We start from the raw sequence: 27,101 nt of genomic DNA on the forward strand, positions 1-27,101 counted from the left end.
GCCTTGTAACAGCAACCCCTTCAGATAGGTCAAATGAAAAATTGCCAACCAGCTGGTTAATTTATTCAGCACAGGTGTTCACTATTTATTTTTCAGCCATTTGCCTTTTTTCAATCCAGCTTGTTGTAGACACAGTATTCTTTCCCTTTGATGGATGCACTTTGTTCTAAGGCCATTCATTTCAGATTTGCACTGTGTATATTATACTGCTACCCAGCTGTTTATTCTTTCAAAATAAATGTTTAATGGTTACTTCATAGGAGTTACAAAAGTTAAGCAAAAACAACAGAATCTAGGCAGAACATGTAAATTGTCAGAAACACAGTAATTGACTCTCAGAAAGTTTGAAGCTCTTTTGGAGAACTTTTTATTTGCCAGGTTTATTAATCTTATCCTTGTTCCTTGGGGGAAATGGGTTGTTTTTTTTTTGGTGATGACCCCTAGCACTGTACTGAGCTAAGTTGAATGCTTAAAAGCTTAATTTTACCCAAGTACTATCTCACTTGTAAGTGTGAAATCTCAGTACTAGGGGACTTATTTGGGAGCCAACTATCAGTCAAAAATTATACACAAAGTTAAAAGACTATGAAACCTTTCCATCTGATTTAATCCTGGCTCTGAACATTATTTATTATTAAAACAGGATGACAATTACAATATCCAAGTGCTATTGCTTTAAAATAAGCATTACATTTTATCTGCAATCCAGTCAAGCACCACCACTGTGCAGCACTGAACCTTGGAAGAGTCTCAGTCTGTGACCTTCAGATTGCATTTATGTAATTCACACCTTTTCCCCCTAGTTATGACGTCTACAGAAAGAAATCTGTATTTCTCTATGAGTATGTGTCAGCATTTCATTTAGCTACCTATGGTATTTTCTTAGGGATTCAAGCTTAAACTTACAGAACTATCTCGAAGAATTTCCTCTCAGGAATTCTGGAGAATGTTGAGTACAAAAATTCAGAATATAAAAATAATAAATAAATAAATAAACACACAGATCAGTTAGTTAAATTTATATTCAGTGGACTTAACTTCAGTAAGTTAAATTCATTGCATATAAAAAGGACAAGGGGCAAATACTACTTTATCATTTTACCACAGGAAGTATTTCGTAGTTACGGAACTGTTGTCCATTTGTGTTCCTGTTCTTTTGTATGTGGGTCACTTTATATGTAATTAGGGGTTTAATTTTTGACTATGAGAACAGCAGCTTTTAGGCAAATTAAGAATGGAAAAATTTAATTGATGGCAGTGCACAACTGCCTACTACTACTAATATCTAAACACAACACTTCTGTTTTGCACTCAGAAGTAAATCACAAACTCACAAAGTTGGCCAACAAATTACACTGCACCCAGAGAGGCCATTTAGGAAGGATCAGGCTGTTTCAGTGAATTGATTTCAACACAGCACAAGGACATGAGAACATTTCAGAGGCCTGGGTTGCTTTTTGAGACAATGTGTAATATGGCAGCATGGTGAAACCCTTAAAACCAAAAGCACAATATGATCATTTACCCCAGGCATACAAAATTGTTCATGAATTTCTACATTTCTACTTACTCGCCAAAACAGAAATCTTCTACATGTTGAATAGTTTTATCCTTGCTGCTAAGAGGAATTGCTTCTTCATCCTCAAGGATCAGTTTTCTCCAGTCCTCACATTCATCACTGAGATCTGTCTTTTGCTTAAAAGAACAAGTATAAAATTACATATTGTACTGTGCAAGCTGTTCTTGAACTATAAATCTCTGCAGACACAAATAATATGTACCATCAAAAGAAAAAAAAACCTCTCTTAGCTGTCCTAATGTTTTTTCTATTTATATTTTTTGAGTTAAAACAGTTAGAGCTGGTTACTTTATTATACCATGCCACCATTTGTACTAAAGCATGGGCTCTAGTAATCTGAAATACAGGCTTTAGTAGAGAGTTGAATGTAACTTGGAATACAATCTCCTAAAAGACAGGTTTGCCACAGCCAGGGTAGTTCCAGATTCTGTGACAAAACTCTTTGAATGAAGACCATGTGGAAAAACCTGGTGATTTGGGGGATTGTATTAATCTGTGCACACAGGAATCTGTAAATCATACAACACAACTCATAGGATATGAAGCTCTGGCACTGAGCAAGTGCCCTGATTATGCCAGGAGGCAGCACAGTGTAAAGAGCAGGCATGAGACTGAGCTGAGGAACTTCCATCTTCTACGGCCCAACGGGCTCCGAGCATTTCTGTAAATAACAGAGCAGCCATGTGCTAATGCAGCCCTAGTGCTCCATCTCCTGAATAAATACCCTCCCTGGAAGATTTCTAGTGGACTGCCATGAATCAGATAAACTTTGGTCATTGAAAAATACACTATCAGCATTCATCTTTTTGTCCTGGTTACAGGACATTTCAATGGAAGGATCCAGCACCCACTTCTCTGCCTCTAAGGAAGAATCAGCTGAATACAAATGAGAAAAACAAAAGGGCTGAAACATCAGAGAGTGGAAAACAATCAAAGAGGAAATGGAAAAGACCAGATTATAATAAAGGAACTAAAACAATGGTGGAGTTGCTTCTCTTTAAGCTCAAGAACCCCAAAGTGTGGCTGAGCACCAGGCTGGTCTCAATCAGATTGACAAGGCAGCACATCAGAGCCTCAGACTGCCAGGCCAGAGGGGTGAGGCTCAACCAGTAAAGCTGGGAACTACAAACCTCTTTGATCTGTCAAATTACCAAAGAGCAAAAGCAGGGAGGTAATTTATCTTGAAATAAATCATGCAAACAACAGAGATTCAATGTTAAGGAGGCCTAAAAGAAACAATTTGGGAAATTTTTACCTGATTTTCTTTAATCCAGGACAATAATCCTGAAAAACTAAAGCTGGCCCAGTTTCCACCATAGTAATTTCTCCTGTGAAGAAAAAAACAAAAGGAAAACTTGTTGGACAGGTAAAACAACTTTCCCAGATTTAAAGAAAAAACAACCAAGTCTGATACATTCAAAACATTTTACATGGCGAGATTTTTCCGATGCAAAATAGATAAAAATTATTATTTTGCAACTCTTAATGAAATGGAAAATTTCCATTTTCGTCCTTGTATGCATCTCTGACCAAACACACTACAGTCCAAAATCAAATTATCTGCAGGGTAAATGGATAATGCTGAGAAGAACACATGGGATGGTGTGAAGAAGAAGAAAATAGAGATAATTCTGCTTTTTGACCAAGACTGGCTCTCTTATCCATTATGTCAAATACTGCAAAGTGCAGTTTATTGTTTATTTACTGCTTACACAATGTATTTTGCCTATTACAGGTTGTGAAGATGCTCTGGCAAAACAAAACTGCATGTACTGCAGGTGGAGCCAAAGGAACTGATTTGTACAAAGTGATCATCCCTGCCTGAGCACTTCCCAGTTTCTATTTACCACCTTCTTGCTTGAAAAAGATTCTTTACTGCTTTTAAAGCACAGAAAATTAATAGTTCTGCTGTTAATCAAAGAAAGTTTCTGCTCTCTCTTTTTAAAATTTCTCTACCAATATTTCTCTGAACATCTGTTGGATTAGTTGGCTTTTGTTGTCATGCATAGCACATCTTAAATATTTAACAACTCTGAGAAGAAAAATAATACAGCAATTACATTTTAAAAAGTCGCCAGTCCTTGCAAAATTAAAGTGATTTCAGGATTTAACTCTGTTTTCTGGCAATGTGTGCTGGCACTTCAGAAACCTCAAAGATACCAAAAATACCCTCCTGAACAGATAGCTAATGTTATTGCATACACTAAAAAAAAAAAAAAGTAGGGAGGAAGATAGGGTTTGCATTTTAAAGAATAATGTGAAGGCTGTTAAATCAATCTTATCATAACCTCCTCCACTTTTAAATTGTAGAGATCAGAGTGATAACAGTGAAAAGCTAAATTCAGGTTAGATTCTCCTGACTAGATTTACGATGGGATGCTTTTGACAGGGCTTATCTGCACTGACAAAGACTTCATCAGGAGTGTCAGCCCTGCTCAGCACCAGAGGCTGCTGCTCTGGACCACGCTGCTTACTTAGCATATGAAGGACAGATGTCTGCTGAGCACTGCCTAATTGCTCCTGACTACAAACTGACCTAAAAAAGTCTTTCAGCTCCTGCAAGGCAATAGTGAAGAACATAAATAGGACATCTTTTGCAAAGATAACAGAATCCAGCATTCACTGAATAAAGGTGGCTCCAACAAGGCCCTGAACTGGGGGGACTGGGCCCTCAGCCTGCAGTGTGGGCAGCACTGGCAGCACAGCTCCCTCTGCACATGGCTCCCAAGCAGGAACCCCAACCCTCTGGAACAGGAGTTCATCCTTACTTTGTGTGACTGACATGGTGAGCTCCAGAGCTGCTGCTGTTTGGTATCACACAGAACACCAAGCAACGAGAATTAGATCTTTGAGATGCCCAATTCTGTGAGATTTCGATCTGTAAAAGACACTAACAGTTGCATGTGATAATTTCTAGCTTTGTTTAAGCTGTCAATGGTGCAGGGTAATTTTTGCATGTTTCTTCAGATTTCTACAGAATAAAACCTCAATATCCATGTATTATCTGTCATTTCTGAGATTTCTAAAAACCACAGCCATGAAGACTTATTTTTAAGGAAATGTGCTGCTCTGGTTGCAAGTTTCTTGAATATGGAATACAATATATAACAGTTGGAGCAAGCAATGCCATGATCATAGAAATCCCAGAAAAACCTGCCTAAAATTAAGAGTGGGTTTCTTGAATCTACACTAATATAAAGTTATGCATATTTAGACTATTTAAAGTTAGAACTTTCAGTCAGAAAAATTAACTTACTTTCACAGAATGTTACGAAAGTTTGTTTGTGAGCTATCAGACATCTTTCATGTGAACATTCCTCTGTTCATCAGCTTGGTTTTCCTTTGAATTTTTTTCTTTTGAATTTTTTTACCCAGTGTTGAGGCAACCCAGTGTGTTCAACAAAGCACTGCATGACCCTGCTGTGGAGCTCCATCCATTCTGAGGAGCTGGCACAGCCCCTCTCCAAGGGAAAATGAAGCACAGCTGTCCCTCCTTTCCTCTGGGGTCTGAGCACCCTTCCCAGGCTGGGTAATGCCACCTCAAATATTCATCTCCTCAAGTAGCAACTTCCAGATTTTTTCTTATCCTGGAATTTTAATTAGTTTCACTGTACTACATGATGAATCAAGATTGCTTAATTTTCTCATCTGAAAACACTACAGAAGGAAGACAGAGCAGACATGATTACTGACATAATGAGCAAAGTTTATAGCAAGTCTTGAAGAGGAATTCTGAGAAGAGCTGACTAATGGTTTTACAATTAGGACTCCTTTGTAACCAAATATTTTTGTTATAATTGCCCTGAAGATGAACTGAGGGATTCCTTTAAGTAATGGTCAAGATCAAAGCCTAATTAAAGCTAAAATATTGTCCCAAAATCTCCAGGCCTAAGCTCCCCTCTTCTCTTGCTATATTAGCAAACTACAAAGATGGATATTCTCTCCCTTTTTTAGGGTTATAATCCAATTATTCCCTAACTAAGAATAGGAATCATTTTGAAGGTGTAACAGCAGAGGTGGAAAATACTTTTTCTACCAAGTTAGAGCACAGATGTTTTCCTTCCCTACCAAACATTATTTCCTAAATGATATTTGCTCAACTCCTCCCGTGTTACCTGGATTTCACCTGAATTACAACACTGCTCCTTTCCCTTCACAATTTCCAAATCTCTAATCTGCAGTTCAGAGCTAACAGCAGAAAAAAGTTTTGCAAACTTTTGGAATTGTAGCTAAAGTACAATTTTAACTCTGCAAATCCCTTGTCTCTTCTCCTATGCTACTTTTTCACTTTATTCTTCAGTTACCAGGACTGAAATAATTGCAACACTGAAATCACAAATTCTTTCTGACTGATTACCAATCTCAATCTGAACTAAGAAAATATCTAATGTTCCCTTCTGCAGACAGACTGCAATTTGAGAAACTGGACACTTGTGAAAGCAGGAGATTCCCAAGGAAAATGTAAGACCTGCAAAAGCATTTGTTGGCTGGTGCCTGTTGGGGAGCTGGCCCTTGCCAGGCCACAGCCCCCACGGTGGCACTCAAAGCTGCTGCTGCCTGCACAGAAGCTGCTGATGCCTCAGGATTTCCCCCAAGAGCTGCCTGGATGTGTCTGTCCTGCATCTGATCTTCCAGAAAGAAGTCCTGACCCATCAGAGCAGCTGTCTTTTGCACAGGAAGTTACTGCCACATCGATTTTAAGGATCTGAACACAAAATGATTTATATTTCAAACCCATCAAGTTTCCTGTGCTACCTATTAGGGCACAGGCAGATGTATTAAAGATTCCCAGTCTGGCCCAGTGATGGTGTTTAGGAGCTGCCTGGGGTTTAACCCAAACAGCTCCTGAGATCCTTCAGGAAAAGGGTGGGTGATGGTGGCAGTCACTTGTGCCACATCACATTATATCCTGGGATATGAACATGACCAAAGGGAATTACCATGGCCCAGCTGAGACCATGTTTTACTCTCTAACACCTTTGCTGTGAGATTGTAGCCTAAACCAAAATAAACAGAAAAAAGACTTTTTCAAAAAAGCTCAAAAGATACCAGAATTAACTATTTTTTAACCAAGTTTTCCTTATTGAAATTAAACAATTTCCTTATTTTTCTTGCAAGAAATTGACCTGCTTAGAGAAGCACTTGTTTTGCTCTCTGGCTGCTGTACTCCCACAGCTCCCTCCCTTCACAGCTGTTAAAGGGCTGTAACAGGGCTGTATGAACACACAGGGTCTATTACAACATATATTTTACAGGTTCTGAAAAAAAAGTGAGACAAATTGTCTAGCAGGAAGTGGAACAAACTACAAAAGCAGGGATCTTGGACTGGGGAGGGTACAGGAATAAGGTCCAGCACACTTCTGGATGCTCAATAAAAAATTTCGGACACAAGGAACACCCAAGTGCTCTACAGGCAAAGTATTGGCAAAAAATAAGAAAGGTAACAGGTGTAAAGAAGCAAAACATGCCCAGTTTGCTCTACTTTTCACAGAAGATAAATTAAAATTCTGCATCTAGACCCTCCTTTGCCTTTGAATTAAATTCTATGTGGAAAGATAAATAAGCCAATGAGGAAGAATGCAGACAATAAAACTGCAGCCTACAGATGCTGTATTCCAGAGCTGAATATCAAATACAAAATGTAGCTAAACATGCCTCACCCCTAACTGCCCCATCCTCAGTCACCAAACTGGTGCATAACTACAGATACAGAATTAAAAGAGGCAAATAAACAAAGGACCAAAAGCAGAAACTTGAGCAAGTGGTTAGGAGAAAGTCTTTTGCATGTGCACAATTAGTACAGGAAGCATATTCACTTCAAGTAATCCACTTTTAGTCTTGATCTACCTTTCTCCAGCAGCTTCAAATTTAAACTAAGTGCCAATCTCCACATTTTAAATTGCAAATTACTTTTCTAAATCATTTAACAAATATCCTTGAAATCTCACATGTCAACAGCTCATTAATACCTACAGTAAATGTAGCTCTCTGAGAAGAACCACGGATTTTATGTTTATTGAGACAGATAGCTGGCACAGAGAAATAGAGCTCCTTCAATTACTAGTTGGCAGAAACTAACTTCAGTTTAAAATCAGTCTACAGCAATTTATGGCAACACTGCAGTGAAGTGACTATTTTGAATACGATTAGCTACTGCTGATGGCAATGCTTGGACAGTGTTTATAAATCAAACTCAGAACTCAGTATTTTATAATAGGCCACTTCAAAACTATCTCCCATAATCACCTATGCAGTATATTATGATAAATGCAAACATGGCTGGAGATTAAAAGTAATAAAATAAGGTACACAAGGTAATGAGAGCAAGTAAACAATAAACAAAGACTTTATGCATGTATGTGTGCAATACCTGGTGCCTGACTTAACTCAGGCCTTTGTAGGGAACAACAGATTAATCAAAGTAGCACATCTAACACAGCTATTTCAGTAACCCCAGATCTCATTTCTTTATACACTGAGAAATTTTTAATTAATAATTCTGATCACTAATGAGGGGAGCAACTTACATTGTTAAAAGGTAATATTCATCATAGCTAAAAACAGGCAAGGATAACAGAAATCAAAGTTCCAGTGGCCAATACTATTACACACTTTGATACCCAATGAAGACAGAAAATTGAAATAACACAAGTTATTCTCACAAAGAGAATGGGATAATTACTGTCAGGAATGAGAATCAAGGGCACTAAACCAGCAGCCATTCCTGCCTGTTGCAAAGAACACAGCACTGATGCTCCAAATCCCTGAGCTAGCTTCCAAAAACTGCCTGCTCTATTGATGGAAATAACACCCCCAAAATAAGGCAGAGACAGAAACATAACATTACTTGGTGCCAGATGAAGAGACAGGAGTCCTGCAGCCCACACTGACAGAGACACAGAAACCCTTCCAGTCAGTTTAGCTCTCCAAAAGGGAAATTACTGGAGTAACTTACGAATCCACATGAAGAACTCTCTGGCCACTTCTGGCACATGCTGCTGCAATAATGGACTCAGGCAAACCTGAAATGACACGTGCAGTTTTTAGAACTTAGCATGCCATGATATATTAAAAATTGCAATAATGGTAGAACCTGGTCAGAAGAATACAACTCAAACAAAAGAAATTTTACAATGTGAGTCACTGAAATTTTTAACATTCTCATGCTACTAAAATAATGAACACAATATTGTGCTCTTTAACATTTTGCTGACCCTCTTAAATGCAACTTTATATTTTTTTTTTTTTCTAATAACTCTACGGCACATACCACTTGCAAACACTACTGAGTTAAAGCTTGGCAGCAGCATCTTCTCTCCACACCCTGCTCTCATAACCAGACTGAGTAATTGCCAGCACAATGATACACAAAGCTTAGTGGGGTGCTCTGTTAACCACATCCTTGGTAATGTGGACAGGTATTACCTGAGGGCATTTCTGTGCAATTTTGTTCACTTCAAAGTGAACAAAAAGACTGATTGTCCTTAGAGTGGTATCCCTATCAAAATCTCCCACGTTATGCAATTGCACTCTACCAAATCAGTATGTTTTCACTATATTTAGGAAAAAAAATGTAGCAAAAAAGCACACCAAAAGGCTGTGATACCTCTACCAGCAATACATGCTTGGAATGGCACAGGATCCCACTGGAGTTCAATAAATAAACGGGACTGTTCTGTAATGTCTACTCCCACTCACCAGATTTCACTTGCCCAGTTAAATGCCTTGGATTCTGGAGCAGGTTCAGAAAAGCAGGATAGCTCACCAGCTAAGCTCTGAGGCACTAACTTCCCTCAAATCTCTTTTTCAATGATCTGTTAGCTGTTTAAGCAAGTAATTCAGGAACAGCAATTAAAATTCTAGGGACTGGTATTAGGAGACACTTAGGCCATGTATTTAATTAAGGGATGAGATTTAAGGAAGTGAAAAGAGTGTTTGGCTGATCTGATTTCCAGCAGCACCAGAAGCAGCTGCACTGGTGCAACTGCAGAGACAGACCTGCAAGGGGAAAAAGCAGCAGTGGAAGGGCACAATCTACTCTGGCTCACTCCATGACAAACATCACCTCCAGCAGAATTCCAGGCCTGGGCTGTCTATTCTGTCTAGACAGAACAGTGCCTTCACCAACAAATAAACTTTGCAGTCTAGAAAACATCCCCTGGGAGCTGGCTACACCAGACTACAGTTTCACCAACTCTTCAGATCAGCAGAGGCCAACACAATCATCAAAATAAAGAGGTGCAACCTCTGCCCTCATCATCTGCCCCTCCTGACCTCCTTCCAAATCACATAAATGGTTGGTTTTTTGGGAGAGATGTTCCATGGTGTTGTCCAGAAGTACAAATGTTTGTATCAGTACAAAGAAGGAGGTGTAAGACAGGCATGACAAATTTTCCAGAAAAATACCTACAACTTCCCTTCAAAATTTCTGGTTTTAATGACTATTTTTTAATGGATTAAAAAATAAATCCTTTTCTGAATTGATAAAGCAGAAAAAGTGAAAATAGTTTTGCATTGTTGACCTTCCATAGCAAGTGAAGGTTTAACACAGAATTAACCTCCAGGGGCAGAAGGAAGGATGAACAGTTGCAGCAGTTTCTGGGATGTTTGTTTCACAGCCTTCAAGTCTTCCAAGCTGAACTTTTGGAAGCAAGAGCTCAAAACACAGACCATTGTGACCAAGGAGACAAGGAGAAAATACCTAAGTGCAGCACACACTTCTGGACTGCCACGAGACCTTGGCTGCACAGAGTCATTATGTGAGAGCTCCACACTCAGCTGTCCCCCATGTTTATATATATGGTTCATTTCACTCCCTCTATAAACTATCTGGAATAGAATCTACAACTATTCTTTGTTTGGAGTTCCCAAAAAAGCTTTTCTTTCCCTCATTGGGGCACAGAGAGCATTACTCTAGAAATGGAATTGAGAAACTTGTTTCTCCTTCCTTATTGATAAAAGCCACTGAGAAAGTGTTGTAAAACATCACCAGTGCTGCCTGGCTGACCTGGGCCGAGTTATAGCTACCAGGGCATAACTGATTGCTTTAAGCTTGATCCAATTGATACTGTGTTGGAGGTCTGTTCTTCCATTAACCTTGGATGAAATTGTTCCCTGAATTAGTTTCCTCGCTCTTGAAAGCTGGCATCAATTTTCTTCACCAACCCTGTGCTTCTAAGACACTGTGGCCCCCCACATACCCAGTGCTAAGAGTGGGAGCGTGGCTGGAAGGCGAGGCCAGCACATCCCAGCTTTTGGGGAAGCTCCCAACAACCTACTGCAACAGGACACACTTTTCTCTTGGGTGACAACACCTTAGGAAATCCAAGACATAAATAAGACTGTCACATGGCACCAGTTTCTGAATTCTCTTCTCTAACAGAAACAAAGGCACATGGAAAAGAGGAAGCTTTGTCAAATGCAAGTTACTCCTACGTGTGACCTGTCTTGCATGGTGGTTACTGAACAAAAGCCTTTTCCAAGAAAGCGGGTTCTGGATAATTACAATATAGTTATTGTCCTTCTCTAACTAGGAAAAAAACTAACTTGGAAAAGCCTGCTTAGAAAAATGGCAATTTATGAAATGACAGCATGGAAAGCTGAACTGCCTCTGACAGGATGCTCAGAGAGCTGTGCAAAATAGGTCCTCTTCAGATAATTCAGTAACAGAGAAATATGTGCTTTTCGAAACTCTTCTTACTTGGAAACAGCTTCCTGATCTGAACTTTGATTTCTCAAAAGCCCTAAAATGGATTATATTCACATTTTGAAATGTGTTAGGTTCCTCACAAGGCACTCATCCTCCTGCATTTGGCTTCCCATTGGAAAGAAACAAAGCAGCAAGCAGAATGCATTGTAACAATAATTAGCTCTAATTAAACTAACGAACACGGTGGCATGGCCACTTCAGCAGGCAGAGGAAACCAAGGTTTGTACCAACGTTTCTGCCCAGCAGGCAGGAGGAGGGAGGGAGGTGCCCAGCAGGCAGGAGGAAGGAGGTGCCCAGCAGGCAGGAGGAAGGAGAGAGGTGCCCAGCAGGCAGGAGGAGGGAGGGAGGTGCCCAGCAGGCAGGAGGAGGAAGGAGGTGCCCAGCAGGCAGGAGGAGGGAGGTGCCCAGCAGGCAGAAGGAGGGAGGTGCCCAGCAGGCAGGAGGAAGGAGTGAGGTGCCCACCAGGCAGGAGGAGGGAGGGAGGTGCCCAGCAGGCAGGAGGGAGGAGGGAGGTGCCCAGCCGGCAGGAGGAGGGAGAGAGGTGCCCAGCAGGCAGGAGGAGGGAGGGAGGAAGGAGGGAGGGAGGTGCCCAGCAGGCAGGAGGGAGGTGCCCAGCAGGCAGGAGGGAGGAGGGAGGTGCCCAGCAGGCAGAAGGAGGGAGGTGCCCAGCAGGCAGGAGGAAGGAGGGAGGTGCCCAGCAGGCAGGAGGAAGGAGGGAGGTGCCCAGCAGGCAGGAGGAGGAAGGAGGTGCCCAGCAGGCAGGAGGAAGGAGGGAGGTGCCCAGCAGGCAGGAGGAGGGAGAGAGGTGCCCAGCAGGCAGGAGGAGGGAGGGAGGTGCCCAGCAGGCAGGAGGAAGGAGGGAGGTGCCCAGCAGGCAGCACAAGCACTGGGCTCAGGACAGCCCTGTGCTGAGCAGAAAGGTTTCTCTGCACAGGCCCCTCCCTGCCACTGCCTGAGCACTGCCTCCACCCCAGCCTTCCTGGATACATAACAGGCAGATTCATCTCCATAAATCTCAAAGAGGTGCCTGCTGCAAGCTGACCTTGAAGTCTGCATCTGGTTGTTTCCAGTAACCTCTGACCAAGATAATCTCCATTACATGGAGATTCCCTATGAAACAAAATCAGCCATTTTTCTAGAATAGTGTTTTAGAAGTAAAAAAGAAACAGAGGAATTAGCTGCACATTATTTAGTTATCCAAAAACCAATTATATATTTAGCTCCAATACAACAAAATTAAAGTTTGAGATAAGTGCTAAGCTGGAAAACTTTTTTTTTTTAATTCTGTTTTAAAGCCAATTAATTTCTGAAGTCTTACAAAATAATGAAAACTTATAATTCACCTCTGTGTGATCAAAAATTCATTTTAGGCTTACACATTGTGTCTCCTGCTTAGCAGCTGTACTTGCTGCTCTAGTGCTGCACTGCCTCTTGCAGTGCCCTGAAAAGGACGCAGTCACTGCCCCGAGCAATTTCTAAACTAAACAACTTCATGTCTCTGGCAGCATCCTTATTCCTGAGCTGTTCACTGCAAACTGCTTTGCAGTCATCCAGATGATAAGTTTTTACTGAATTACACAAGATCCATCTTGAAAAGGCTTAAATGTTTAATTTGCTTCACTCCATCTACTAAATAAATCACAAGTGGCTTCTTCATAATATAAAATGTTGAAGGGAAATATATAAAAACGTTGGAACGCAGACAATTTCAAAACAATCTTCTGGAGTCAGACAGTTGACCAGCTGCAATACATTTTGTTTGCATCTGAACTTCTAAGTAGAGAAGAGCAGCTGACTCTGGAAGAGCTCACTACAAAATACTCCTGGTGTGCTTTTGATATATGTGACATTTTAAAAGCATTTCATAATTTAATTGCAAATTAAATTACTTCTTGTATATAATTTTTTTAAGATAAAGATGATTAAAATTGATTCATTTTAGTATTTACTCATATTGCAGAGCAGTATCAGAAAACACTTCTGCATTACAGAGTATGGCATAAAAATGTCAACCCACTAAGAAAAGTAAGAACGTGTTACTGGTCAATAAAGAAGTCACAGGTAAAAAGTTTCTTCTCCTACACTGTACTTGCATACAGTTATCTGTGTCTCATCACAGGAACTTGGCAATGAAAACAATTCAATCTCACAGTTGGTGTAAATGAACATTATTTACAAAAGGAACACAAGCACTTAGGCTTGAAATAAGAATCAAACTTCTTACTAAAAATTATACTCACACCAAGCAATGTTCTCCAGCACAAACTACAGCTCTGAGTCCAATCTTTGGTTTAAAGCAATAGCAGCAGACAAAGCAAAGCACTTGAATTTAAAGATCTGCACAGCAGGACAAACACTGAGTTTTATTTTCATTCAAGTCTTCTAACACTTTCACTTCCTCTTCTGCTTCCCCATGGGAAAAGAGCTTGCTCTCCTTGCTCCTTACACATTTGTAAACACTTCATGAAAAGATACTGAGGAGGTTTCTCCTGCATCAGCAGCTCCAGGTAGCTCCCTGGGTAGCAGCAGGGGCTCTCTCTCCCAGGGTGCCCTGGCACAGCCTGAGAGCAGCTCCTGCAGGAGGACTGGACCCACTGCCATTCTCCAGGCAGTGGAACCACATTTCCTGCTGGGATACACAAACCTGGCTTTCCACTGTTCCTCATTCAGACTGGAATTTCAAAGTACCTTACTAAGCCTTTTTCTAAAGGAGTTTTTCACCTTGATATGCAGATGACCTACTCTGTATTTTTCACAGCAGAGTCACAGGAGTCCTGCAGGCTCTGATTCTGTAAGATCAGCAATATGATCTGGAAAAGCTGCAGAACACAAACAGGCTGAGAAGGACAACAAAGGATTCACAGAACAACGAGTTCTCCCACAAGAGCAGCCAGGGGCACTGCGCAGTATCTGGGAAAGGAACCTGCCTGAGGTACCAGTGGGAGCCTAAACCTCCCAGAGGGGTGTACCTCTGCTACACCCCAAAATCCAGACTGGAAGCCAGGCCAGCACACAACCCCTCCATTTTAGTCAGGTTAAAAAATCAGTAAAGAAGATAAAGGTACATTTACATGTGGAGAACACTGAAAAAAATGAAAGGGGGACACAAACAGAGAGGAGACGGGACAGGACTGTTGAGTCAGTGTTCATTTTGTTTGACACTTAAATGGACAGGCAATGACTTATGTACAAATGATTATAAAACGTGGTCTATTTCCTCCTTCCAGACATCAACATTACAAGTCAGTGCCACTGTGTTAGTCCACAATGACCACTGACGTCAAAAAATATCCATCTTCAGCTGGTTTTCCATCGAGCTTTCATCAACTTGAAATAGCTGCTGATATAAACCGAAGCCTGCAGTTATATAAGATAATGCAACCAAAATATCTGCCCAAATGATGTATTACAAAATATTTTAGTCACATTCTAAAAATATCCTGCAACAATAAAACTATTAGGAATTTTTTTTTTATCAATCTTCAGTGTTTACTTTAAAGTTTGCATTTGAAATATTTGGGTTTACTTGTAAGGTATATTTTAAAAATAGTGTTAGTATCTGGAAGTGATTTTTCCTAACACACTACACTTACATAAGATAAACATAAAGTACTTACACCACTCCCAGCATATCGAACAATAAATAATAGATTCTCCTGACAGGACTTTGATGACCCGGCAAAGCCCGAGTGCTTTCAGCCAAAATCATATGAAACCATAAATCACTCCTTATTTTATAGAATATTTCAAAATGGTTTCCTGCTTTCTACCTTGAAAGTCATTTCATGTGTTATTTATAACCACTGAAAACCAGAATGGAAAGAAAATTGCATAGAACTAGAATATTTACTGTGACTGCTTTTATAAAGAATAACTCTTTTTTAGGAAACAAATAGAATTACTGGCAGACAAAGTTGTGAATACAACACCTTTCAAAGAGCAATATCCTTTAAAACTTTTCCAGCAGTTAACACAGGTCTTGGGGAGTGTCAGAGACAAGAAGTCCAGACTGAATACAATCCAATTCACTGAAGAAATTCCAAGGTAAACATGACCCTGCATCGGTATCCACACCACTCTGCACAGCCACAAAGTTGCAAATCTTGGCACTTACAGGGGCTTCTGCCCTGAACTCAGCACTGATGAATGTTTTGCCTATGAATTTTCCTCTTTCACAACTGCCTGAAGACAAAAGGTCAGCCACTGACCCCCAGTTCTGCTATTACACCGATAAAAATCACAGAGAAGAGACCTTCCCAAAGAGCAGACCTGCTCTGAGGACTGATGATCCTGGAGAATATCTGCTTTGGCCAAGAGCCATCCAACAAACCCTGCCACTCCTGCCTGGCTGATGGGTAACGAGCACAGCACTGTGTTCAAAAAGCAGGGATACGAGAGACTGGAGGAGACAGGGAGGGGAGAGTCACTTCAAGGCTACAACAAAAAAGGAAGTAAAGCAAAACAACATCCTAACAGCTTTAATTCTCCTATTGTGTTGGCCATGAAAAACCTCAATTTATGCTCATCCGTCTCATGTCATGAGATAATCCAGTTTTCTTTAGAACTCTGGATGTCAATTCCACGATAGTAGCAAAATTTCAGCTGCTGTACCCACCAGGATGAGTATTTTTGTACTCACATCCACCTTGCTCTAAACTTGCTCATTGAAGAAAATATATGAGTTAAGGAAAAGGAATTTTTTCTAAAAGAAAATTTCCTTTTCCCATAGCAATATTGATGAATTAATTGAACCTAGACATTAACTGAAGCACTGATGACTAAAATTTAGTTGAGGCTCCATTTGCACTAAGCTCACTACAGGGAAACAGTTAAATGAGCCTGAAATAAAAACAAATCCAAATCTTATGTTACCACTCAGTCTAATTACTAAATTTAATAGATGCACAAGTTATAAAACCAGGAAAAGGCCACACATGCAGAAATTAATACAATTACTACTATGCATTAAAAATACCATTAAACACAAACATTCTAATTATTATGGTATGGCAATTGCATATTCATAGGTACACTCAGCACCAGTGACAGCAAGAGAAACCAGAGAGTTGAAGACTAGGCTAAAATATTCCCTCAGGAGTCACTTCCCAAAGAGAAGCCAGATGAAAGTTCTGCTCTGAACAATCTTCCATACTGAGAAATTTAATACAGATTAAAAACCCTCAGTCAGTCATCAGTGCTAATCACCACTTATGGATGTTCTCAGGAAAAAGGAATGCACAGACAAAACAACTCCTGAAGTGCAGAACTCTGAGAGTCTTGGAATTAGTTTGAGCAGTACTCTCTACAGGTGGGCAAAAAGGCATCCTTGAATATAAATCAACACCCCCAAATACAGCAATATTTCAGAGAATTTAGCTCAGAGAACCTCCCTCTTGCAACATCAAAGCTCCAATATCACACCTCACTCCAAAGCAGGGAAGATTGGGTTTGATGGCTGCACGTGACCTGCTCTGGCACAGACAGTCCTTGTTCCCTTCATGGCTAGAGGAGTAAATAGCTTAACATTAATATAGTTTTCATAAAACTCTGAGTTTCTGCATGTTTACCCCATGGCAGTAAATGGATCATCCTCAAAAATCACAGAAGTTGCACAATGTTTAGTATTTCACCCTTACAGTTTGACACTTCAGTTTCTTATTATTAACCAACCTCCTGACACACTCAAAATGTTCTCAAATCTGAGCACATATAAAAAATGTCAGATTCATAACTGCAAACCATGACACAGAACAGCGTTAAGACACAAAAGGGATCTCTTAATTTGCTCAAGAACTTAAAATTTTAATTTTAGCACAGTTTTGGTCAAAACAATGGGGGCAGTATGGTTTTATAATTACTCAAAAACTCCAGATATAAATCAGAAATCTTTTAAACAATTATACATACACTCTATGGGGATTGCTTTTTTCTGCTGAACACTGAAATCAGCAATTTCTTTAAGAAACTCATTCATTCTATTCCAAAGTGCTAGGAATCTTAACTCCCATGGACATAATTTCACAGATCAGCAAACTCCAAAACCAGAGTTACTAATTTCATATGGAAAACAGTAACATTTAGAAGTGCCTTCCCATTTGTGCTCCAAACAACACCCTGAGCTCTTTGCAAAGGCAAACAAAATCTGCCTGTAAATTTGGGACCTATAAACAGTGATGCACTTTAAGAGTAGAGCTCAGTGCTGAATTTAAGGCTTATCAAGACCAATCTGAACCAGGTCACTGCCACTGGATTCTACAAACAGAAATCTATTCCAATAATTCAAGATTATTTTGCTACACAAGCACCAAGAATCTTAGTTCTGAAGGAATGTTTAAAAATTTCTCTTGGTTTGTGAGATTGTGGTAAGTTACAGTGAGACACTCCAGGTCTCCATCACTATTCACCTGAACAGGATGAAGTTGCCCAGGATACAGAAAGTGCAGAAAGATTAGAATTAAGTGTCTGGAATATGCAATCATTCATAGACAGAGAGATGTGCTTTAATGAGAAAGACTCAAAAAGTTTTGTGTTATTTATAAAGCAGTGGTAGATATTAGAAAACTGACTTTGAAGATTTAAAACTACTTGTATGGCAGGATATGATAAAAAACATATTATCAGCCTATAGCACATATATTGCAACGAGATAGAAGTTCAGCTCTTCAGAGCTATTTTCCTCGCACAAAAGCAAATCTGACGAGCAGGATGGTATTTCGGGAACAAGGGCTGGCAGGGGAGGCAGAGTCAGTCAGACAAGGCTTTCCGAGGCACCAAAGGAGCCCCCGATCTCAGGCGTGGCAGCAGGAGGTTTGTGCCCGGTCACAGGGCCGGGGGTCCTGGCAAATCCCTCTCAGGGCCAGCCCCACACGGCCCTCCGTGACAACTCCATTTCTAAGCAAATGTGGCCACTGCAGTGTGAGCAGCAGCCTTACAGCGGGCTGCGATGCCCGGGACGCTGGGGGGAATGTCCCCGCCGGTGTCACGGAAACGTCCCGCAGGTACCTCAGCAGCCACTCGCACACCCTGCCCGCCCTCCCCAGACGCCGCTGCCGCCCCTCAGCCGGGGACCCGCGTCCCCCCGCCGCCCCTTCGAGCTTCGGCCCCTGCCAGGGCCGGCGCTGCCCCCCGTGTCCGTCCCGCCCGTACCGGTGCCCACCACCACCACATCGAACTCTGTGGGCAGGTTGTCCGCCATCTTGGGAGGCGCCGTCACGCGCGCGCCGCCGGCGGAAAGGGCGGGAGCGGCGGCGGCGGGGGTTCCGGCGGCCGCGGGGGGAGCGGAGCGCTCCGGGAGAGAGGGGCGGCCCCGCCTGAGGGAGCGGAGCGCTCGGAGATGGAGCGGAGCGCTCCGGGAGAGAGGGGCGGCCCCGCCTGAGGGAGCGCAGCGCTCGGAGATGGAGCGGAGCGCTCCGGGAGAGAGGGGCGGCCCCGCCTGAGGGAGCGGAGCGCTCGGACAGAGAGGGGCGGCCACGTCCTGAGGGAGCGGAGCGCTCGGAGATGGAGCGGGGCGCTCCGGGAGAGAGGGGCGGCCCCGCCTGAGGGAGCGGAGCACTCGGGGAGGGAGCGGCGGCCCCGCCTGAGGGGGCGGAGGGCTCCAGCAGACAGAGGCGGCCCCGCCTGAGGGAGCGGAGCGCTCCGGAAGAGAGCGGCGGCCCCCCATGAGGGGGCGGAGGGTTCCTGGATGGAGCGGGGCGCTCCGGGAGAGCCCGGGGGTGTCCCGGGTCCGTCCCCCCGGAACCCGCTAGCCCCTCGGCCTCAGCGTCCCTCACTCCTCTGCTGTCCTGCTCATCCGCAGAACCAGCCCTGACCTGCCAGGCAGGAACGCTGCGGGGTGCAGCGGGGAGTACATATACATACACAAGCGCCTACATCCATCAATAAGCTTCTTAACTACAGTCACATGGCGGCATTCCACCTACCGAGCCAAACGCAAATCGCTTCAATGCAAGCACGCGTGTTTTTGTATGACTTATGGGTCGATTTGAGGAAGAAATCATCAAATTGTTCCCTGTGAGGGTGGGCAGGCCCTGGCACAGGTGCCCAGAGAAGCTGTGGCTGCCCCTGCATCCTTGGATCCTTGGACATTGGGCCTTGGAGCAGCCTGGGACAGTGGGAGGTGTCCCTGCCATGGCAGGGGTGGCACTGGGTGAGCTTTAAGGTCCCTCCCAACCCAAACCATCTTATGAACGTCACTGAAGTTTCTTGGATGACCGTTACCTCAGAAACAACAAATTTGGCTTTTATTATTTACTCTACATATTTACTGTTTCCAAAACAATTTATGTTGTTTTTCGATCTTGTTGCTCACTGCTCTTTATTAATATATCCAAGAAAATGTTTTCATCATTATTTTTAAAAAAAAGTTACCCCAATTGCAATATTTTTTCCTTTAGCCAGCATGTTGAACACAGATTTAAAAAGAAAGTTATTAGTGTTAGAAAGTTTATCAGTCATTAATTTCATGTATTTTCTTGATAATTAACAGATCGATATTTGACTGTACTACATTATCTGCATGCAAAACCCTTTCTTTTTTTCTTAACTCATTAACTCTTTCTATCCCTCTGAAGCCCAAAGCCACACGTTAGTCTTGCTCAGCCTCTTCTTCCACCTTACAAGGAGAAGAAAGTGGAATTGGGTAAAATCCAGAATCTCCTGCTTCAGAGTTGCCCCTCCCATAACACCAGTTTGAGTGCTGTAAGAACAGCAGGACTAAAACCACAGATTTGAAAAAGCCAGATACAGCAATGTAGGCAAAATAACCCAGCACAGAACACCTGTGCCAGAAAATGCTGGAAATTTCTGGAAAGTTTTTATTTTATATTTAATGGCTTATATGGCTTTAAACTAATCTCTTAATATTGTTCATTGTGTATGATTATATTAAAGTCTTAGCGCCTTAAATCAATAATAACAATAAACCAGCTAGCAGCCTGTTAACACCTTATTACAAGCTCCTTGTTCACATAGCAAAAGAATAGTGAAAATAGTAAAAAGTGACTAATGGGAACCAGAGGCCACGTTACCCCTGTGGTACTGCCAGACGTGCTGGAGCACAGTGCAGCACAGAAAACAGTCTAGAAGGAAAAATCCAACCATGCAAGAACAAAAAATAGAGATTTAACAGCAGCACTTGCTTACTGCACTGATAAATATGTGACAGAGAAAATTAGGAGTTGTGAATTCAGAGAGAAAAGGAATATGATCAAGTCTTATGTTCCTTATATTTATGTTTCCAACTGTCCCAGAGAGATTTTTGTTAAAACTTCCATTGTTTTATTGTTTGATTTTGATTACAACTTCCAGCTCCCATGCAGTTCCATGGATGGAGCTGTCATTTCTACTTTTCAACATGTAAAGGAAATAAAGCTGCAGAGTTCTCACAGTGCTGGATCATCCCTGACCTAAATGTCTTGTGCTGAGGAACAAAGCATCACTATACTGGTTAGATGAGATAAGACAAACTCCCCTTGCACATCCTTTTCCTACTGAGGCAAGGCACACTCAGGAAAGTCTAACATCACCACGAGACCCTTTTGTTACTGTTTAATATAATTCTAGGACTGCACTGGAGCAGAGCTATTTCACTGTCAATGTCTTACTGTTTCTCAAGTGCTTAAGTATTTATCCCACCACAAAATGCTGTTGTTTGGTGCTGTGAGTTCCTGTTAGCTTCATTCATAAGATGCAATCAGTGCAATCCTATTCTGTGATGACAGTCATTATCCACTGGACCAGAAATCCTCCTTAGTACTTTTTATTTGACAAAAATGATTATTCAGGATCTTTAACTGCAAGGTTTGTCAGTCCCACACAACACCAAAGTATTTCTCTGTAGTTTGCAGTTTTAGTATCAGCAAATGTAGAAGTGAAATATGTAAGTATGAATAATTTTTATGAGAATTTCATGGACCTTGAGAAAATGTCTTGCCATGTTTTTCTCTTTAGCTATTTAATTGCAATGTCATATTAACAGAAAGCAGCATACCCAATTCTGCATGGATGAATAAGCACATTCAATAAAGAAGATTTAACAGAGTAAATCAAACACTGGATTAAACATTTTCTGCATAACAGACCACAAAATGGGCATTCATTTTACCAATAGATCCTCTACATTAGAAACAAATAGAAATGCACACCAACGTAATTAAACTGCACATCCTGTGCCCTGATTACTGAATTTCCCTATATTTTGTTAAACTAGGTCTCATCAATTAGGATTGCCAAAATGCATTCCAAAATGCATACTGAAAAACCGAATGTAATTTTTTTTAAACATTTGGATTAAATGCATTTTCCCCTATGTTCTATGAAATAATTCCTACATATGTAATCCTACATATTGCAGAGGATTTATACAGATTTTTTAGCAGTAGCAGTTCAGAAAGGCATACACAGATAATTTTAAGATCCCACTTTTCGCAGTTCTAAATACTTTTTCTGTGAGCAACTTTTCCAACTTTGATCTCAACCAAAACATCTCTCATAAAAAAACGGTGTTTTACTTTATGACTTTTATTTGGGATTTTCACATGTCCATAGAACTACCCTTGTTACTTTAAAGTTTGTGTAGTTAATACCTAACTCTATCAAATTGCTTTTCAGAAGAACAGTAATCTGAGCAAAATCTCATAAGGTCCGGAAGTGTTTTTATTTTCCCCGGTAGGAACACTGAAGTCCAAAAGAAAATTAGGAAGAACCAGCATTAGAATTATGGAGTTTCTAGTTATCTCAAGATCTAATCTCCCACCATTTGATCAAATGCTTCTTCCTCCAAAAAATAAACAGCAAATGCTATGATGAATTTTAATTTTCTTGAGTTATGTAGTCTCTTTATCCTGCAGTGATTTCACATGTGAAATCTGATTATTCATTCTATTGTTCCCTCAATGGATACAGAATTTAATTCTCCTTGAGTACCAGTTTGAATAAGGATCAGCAGCAGGATCGGGCCCATTAGCGGCTTGAAGCATCCAGTGAATAATCTGCTTTATCCCAACGAAATGGCTCATTAGTTCAGGCAGTGTTTGTGTGGTGCTGCAGTTGTGTGTGCTTTTCCTCTGGAGTTTTGCAGTTCCACAACTGGCACCCACTCACGCGTGCGCCACCCTGATTGTTCATTAACCACAGGAACAGCCTCGCCACAGTCAGGCGTGTTTGGGAAAAAATTACTTGTTTCCAAATTTATTCTACAACCTTGATTCCAACTTCCTCTTTTTTACCATTATCGGAGTTTGTCTTCCTGTCACAGCTTGCAGTGGTCAGCCTCAATCATGCCCGTACAACTTGTGTGATATTAATGCCATTAGACCCTATACTGCAAATCCTCAGTGGGATGCAGACATGCAGTTCCCATGGATGGAATGAATATTCTTCTGATACAGGCCTTGGTAGATCAGTGACCTGAATATATTTTAAAAACTCTGACTAATTAAACCCACATTCTCTACCTAAGAAGCACTGAAACTCATTTTGAAGTTGCGCTTTTGATTACTAAGATGTGTGTAAATTATGGGATTGCTTACAGAGACTGGAAAGAGAATTACATGTCACTTGACTTCTGTAACCATGCAAGGCAAAGAGTTTACTTTTTCAATCTTTTATTAATGACAATCTGCAAAAATTCTGTAGATCTCTCATGGCAGTCAAAATTATCTTGTGATAATTGCACCAAGGAGAAAAATCCCCAGGATGACAGTTTTGACAATGCTGCTCTCCCAGTGTAACTGGCAGAGTACAGAAAGAAAGTTCCACTACAGCTACATTAAGGATTACCTGTAAGTTTTATGGGTTTCCTAAAACTACAGGTATCCAGGAAGAAGGAGAAAGTCTTTGCAGCAGCCCCAAGATTCAGGTTGGTTCCAAGTCCAGGATGCCACAAAGCAGAGTTGAATGCTTTCTGTCCTGGCAGTTCCACTCTTTGTCTATTCCAGCATGTAAAATTCTTGGTCAATTACAATACTTCAGAAAGTGTCAGTCAAAAAAAAGAAACTGATTGAAAATATAAGACTGCTGTACAGAGTTGTGTAATAAATGAAGATTCATTAGGATTATGATTTATTAAGATTTAAGGAGGATTAAGTAAAGATGGACAAGTGTGTCTAATGACATTCAGTTACTGCCTTACTTCATTTGCAATATTACTCAAAGCAGTTTTATTGCATAGTGAGGTTTTCAGACTTGTGTTCTCTGAGTTTAGGAAAACTGTACCTTTTCCAGCACATCTGGAGACTGTAACTTAGGTAAGAAATTAATCTCTTTTCTCTGGAAATATTCCCGTTCTTTTATATATTGCATTTCTTTTATTCATCCCTTTTGACTTGTTGCCAGTTTATGAATACAGATGCTTCAGCCATTAGTGCATATCCCTACTTCATTACAGTCAGCACAAGTTTTACCATGCAAAGTTCAGCCTCACCTTCTTTGGTCTTTTCTGTTTGATTAACAAACCATAATTACACCTGAAGGTAAACTGTCTATTGCCTTAAATAGGCGATAGAAGTAGTTATTTTATTTCACTGAATTTATATATATGTATTTAAAAATGTGCCCATACAAATACTGAAAAAAACAGGAATTAGTCTGGGAGATGGATGATACAGAAAATGAAACAACAGCAGCCAGCCACAGGTTGGACGTTTTGCATTTCCTGTTTGAGGAGAATGACAAGTGCAAGATCATTGAGTAATTTTTAAACATCAGCATTCTCCAGTCTTGAAAATCATAACTCGCACCTGACTGAAATGAAAAGAGAGGATAAAGCAAGACTTTAAGTTCTGAAACTGATAAAGGTCCCTTAGGAAACTCCCCATAAATATTATCATATAATTAAAAGGGTTTAAGGTAGTCCATAAAGTAAAGGAATTGATGTGTCTCATATGCAGTATTTTTGCCCAGACTTCACCAGAGAAACCATAAACAAAAGACTATAAAGGCCTCAGCTGAAATGAATTCTTGCCAGCTGGGATTCTTGTGAAGACACACGTGTCACCAAGGGCTCCAACACCAAACTGTAGCCAAGAGACAGCTGAAAGTTAAAAGTGAGTAACAGCCAGGGACTGACTTTCAGGTAAATCAGGCTATTGGTGATAACTGCTGAAAATTAATACAACAACTACATTTGAAATTACAGAAGCAGGCGACTAAAAATGATAAAGCAAACACTGTTCCTGCTTTGATAAAATCTCTGTTGGAGGCTGATTTGCCTCAGTTCCAAGGCTGGGTCTGTCAGGGCTCCACTTGGAGCTCTGTGTAAGAGCAGAGATTTAATTTGGGCTTTGCTGCTGCAGTGGTGGAAATTTAACATTATCTGAGGGTACACACAGCCAGGGAGGGGCTGCCAGACCCTCTTCCTCTGTTTCCTCTAAAAGGGCATGTATGCAAATATCTCAGCTGCAGCAGGGTGATTTGGGGACAAATTGAAGTTATGAAAGGGCTGTGGCTAAAAAGAAAGTTATCAGCTTATGAACAGGAATATGTGTAATCACCTCTTTGATAAATGAATTTACTAAACTCATATACAGCAAAGGCCTCCTTATTAAACATTTCCATCCCAACATTACAGTTCAAGCAAGTTTTGTGTTTAAAATACTCTCTTTAGGATTTTAAAGCCAGAGAGTAGCAGTAGTGGTGCACTGAAATCTTTAAGGCAATTGAAAGGAGATTATACTCAGCTTGCTCACAGAAAGGAGAAAAGCTCTTGTTTGTCTTTCAGAAGCAGTAAACTGGTGCCAGACTGTATGTATGTATGATGCTTTTGAGAATTCAGGATGGACACTCAGGATTTAACATCCATTTTTCATTAATCCAGAGTATACTCCATTTAACTGCTGCCTTTTCTTCTGCAGAAAAGAAGAAATCCACATTTGCACTTATTAAACTTTAATTGAACTATATGTCTAGGAAAAGAATGTTCCTACTGTAAACAATATGTGGGCCAGCTATATTGAAGTATGTAGTGTTTTTTTTAAGATGTTTGCATTAATCTGTTTTCAGTGGGCAATATCTGCAACCTGAATTTCAACCCCATTGCCTTGATAACAGCCTTTTCTCCAGGCTGTGTGTTCTTAGAGTGATAACATATAAAATGAAAACAATAAAAGGTCAAATCGTGTAGTCTGAATGAGAATTTTAATTTTGAGTGTAATAAACCATAATGCACAGTACTCATTAGAAAGTATTTGTTTAGTTTTAGCATCATCTTTTTCAGGGTACGATGTTGGCCTAGCAGAGCCCAGATCCATGCAGCACTCCCAGGACAGCTCTTCCATAAGGTAACTTCTCCAGGAGCACAGCAGTTATTCCTAGAGCTCCAAGCACTTCTCTCAGGCGTTCTGCACCACAGAATCTCTGAGGGAGCAAGGAGACTTCGAGCTGTTATCTCTACTGCAGCTCTGTGCCTGAAATGGCTCAAACCCAGAGAGCAGAACTGATGGGAGTGCCAAGTGCCCTCCCCTTTTTGTACCTCCTTAGCACCTAAGCAGCAGCACTTCCTCCTCTGTTTGATGGAGTAAATGAGGAATAGGCTGTAGCTCCTCACACTGGGAATATTAATTCTATATAAAGACCCTCATTTCGGCCTTTCCATTAAGCCAGAAGAGACAGAATTCCCCCCCCCCCACTTCAGAAGAATGCTGTGCTGTTGTCAATGTTGAGGCAGATTATTAGGAAGATTTGCAAGAATAACTACTTAAAATGGTCACATTCATTTTAAAGAAAAGAAATATAATTGGTATTTGCATAGAAGAAAATGGATGAATTTAAATTTTAGTTGATTATAATTATTGTCATCATAATCATCATCATTATCTTTGTATGTCTAAATGACTGATTCAAAGAAGAATTTTTCACACATTTCACATGTCAGTGCAATTCTTTTCTGTTTTGTGCTTTAGTGGTTGGGGTTTTTAATTTGCTTTTTTCAGTCTGAACTTTTCATGGAAGCTATTGTAATTTTCTTTAAAGGTGGAAAAATGTTTCAAAAGAAGTCAGATCTAGAAGTGCTACATACGTCCTTCTTTTTAAAAAAAAAAAAAAAATCAAATTGTACAGAAAAACAGGTACCTAAATACTGTGGGATGGCACTTTGGACTGCTCCTAAGAAAGGGATTTTAAATAGTGAGGTGCTAGCTAAATCTGCCCTTTTGACCCAGACAAGGGATGTCAAACAGGGATAGTTGCACACAAATTAGTAGGTGAACTAATTGAAATGGTAGTGCATCCAGATGAGGGTTTCATTCAAAAAGTCCATTAATGAACTGGGACTGTGTGTAGGCACTGGGCTCCTAAAGATTTCCAAAGTTCCTAATGATTGTTTGTATTTCAGCACTATAGATACTGATCCAGCTGGGATTTAATTCTGTGTTCCCTGGTAATGTTGCTACATAAACTCTGTGTATTCAACTAGTAAATCTATATTGTGTGGGTTTATCAGTATTGGCAGTTATGAACAGTTCAGACCCACAATATTTGTTGGTGAAAGCAGTTTCCTTTTTCCTGAGTTTATATCACATCAAACCAGAGATGAGCAATCAAGACTACAAAGGCTGTATACTGTGCATTGCAAAATAAAAGTTTCATAATTCCCATTTCCCTGATGACTTTGAAATGACTATGAAAAGCATTTTGCCACAGAGGGATCATCAGAGCTGGTGTGATAGCTGCAATTCCTGATACCTGGCATCTGTGAAAAACAGGGCTTGATCTTCCAGAACTTAACCTTTCGCATTACTTCATTTTCTTTTGTTCCTTTACTCTTCCATCAGGGCCAGTGAGCCAAGTGCTAAAATCCTGTTTCTGACCAGGGTTGCT

At 40.8% G+C, this 27,101-nt stretch overlaps 1 protein-coding gene across 3 annotated transcripts in view; it reads right to left on the reverse strand.

Moving 5' to 3' along the window:
* The window catches only part of CHM (CHM Rab escort protein), a 53,419-nt gene extending 34,854 nt beyond the window's left edge, over positions 1 to 18,565 (reverse strand). The window contains exons 1-4 of one of the 3 annotated variants that reach the window (XM_053990323.1): positions 18,435 to 18,547; positions 8,535 to 8,601; positions 2,835 to 2,907; positions 1,571 to 1,695 (exon numbers count right to left, since the gene is read on the reverse strand). In XM_053990323.1, the coding sequence (XP_053846298.1) occupies positions 1,571 to 1,695; positions 2,835 to 2,907; positions 8,535 to 8,601; positions 18,435 to 18,483 (314 nt within the window). In that variant the 5' untranslated portion in view covers positions 18,484 to 18,547. Of the gene's footprint in view, positions 1 to 1,570; positions 1,696 to 2,834; positions 2,908 to 8,534; positions 8,602 to 18,434 lie in introns of all 3 variants that reach the window. The other 2 variants (XM_053990324.1, XM_053990325.1) reach the window with 2 other exon arrangements.
* Between the last annotated feature and the right edge of the window lie 8,536 nt (positions 18,566 to 27,101).

This window comes from Vidua macroura, chromosome 14 (assembly GCF_024509145.1).
Source record: "Vidua macroura isolate BioBank_ID:100142 chromosome 14, ASM2450914v1, whole genome shotgun sequence".
NCBI lineage: Eukaryota > Metazoa > Chordata > Aves > Passeriformes > Viduidae > Vidua > Vidua macroura.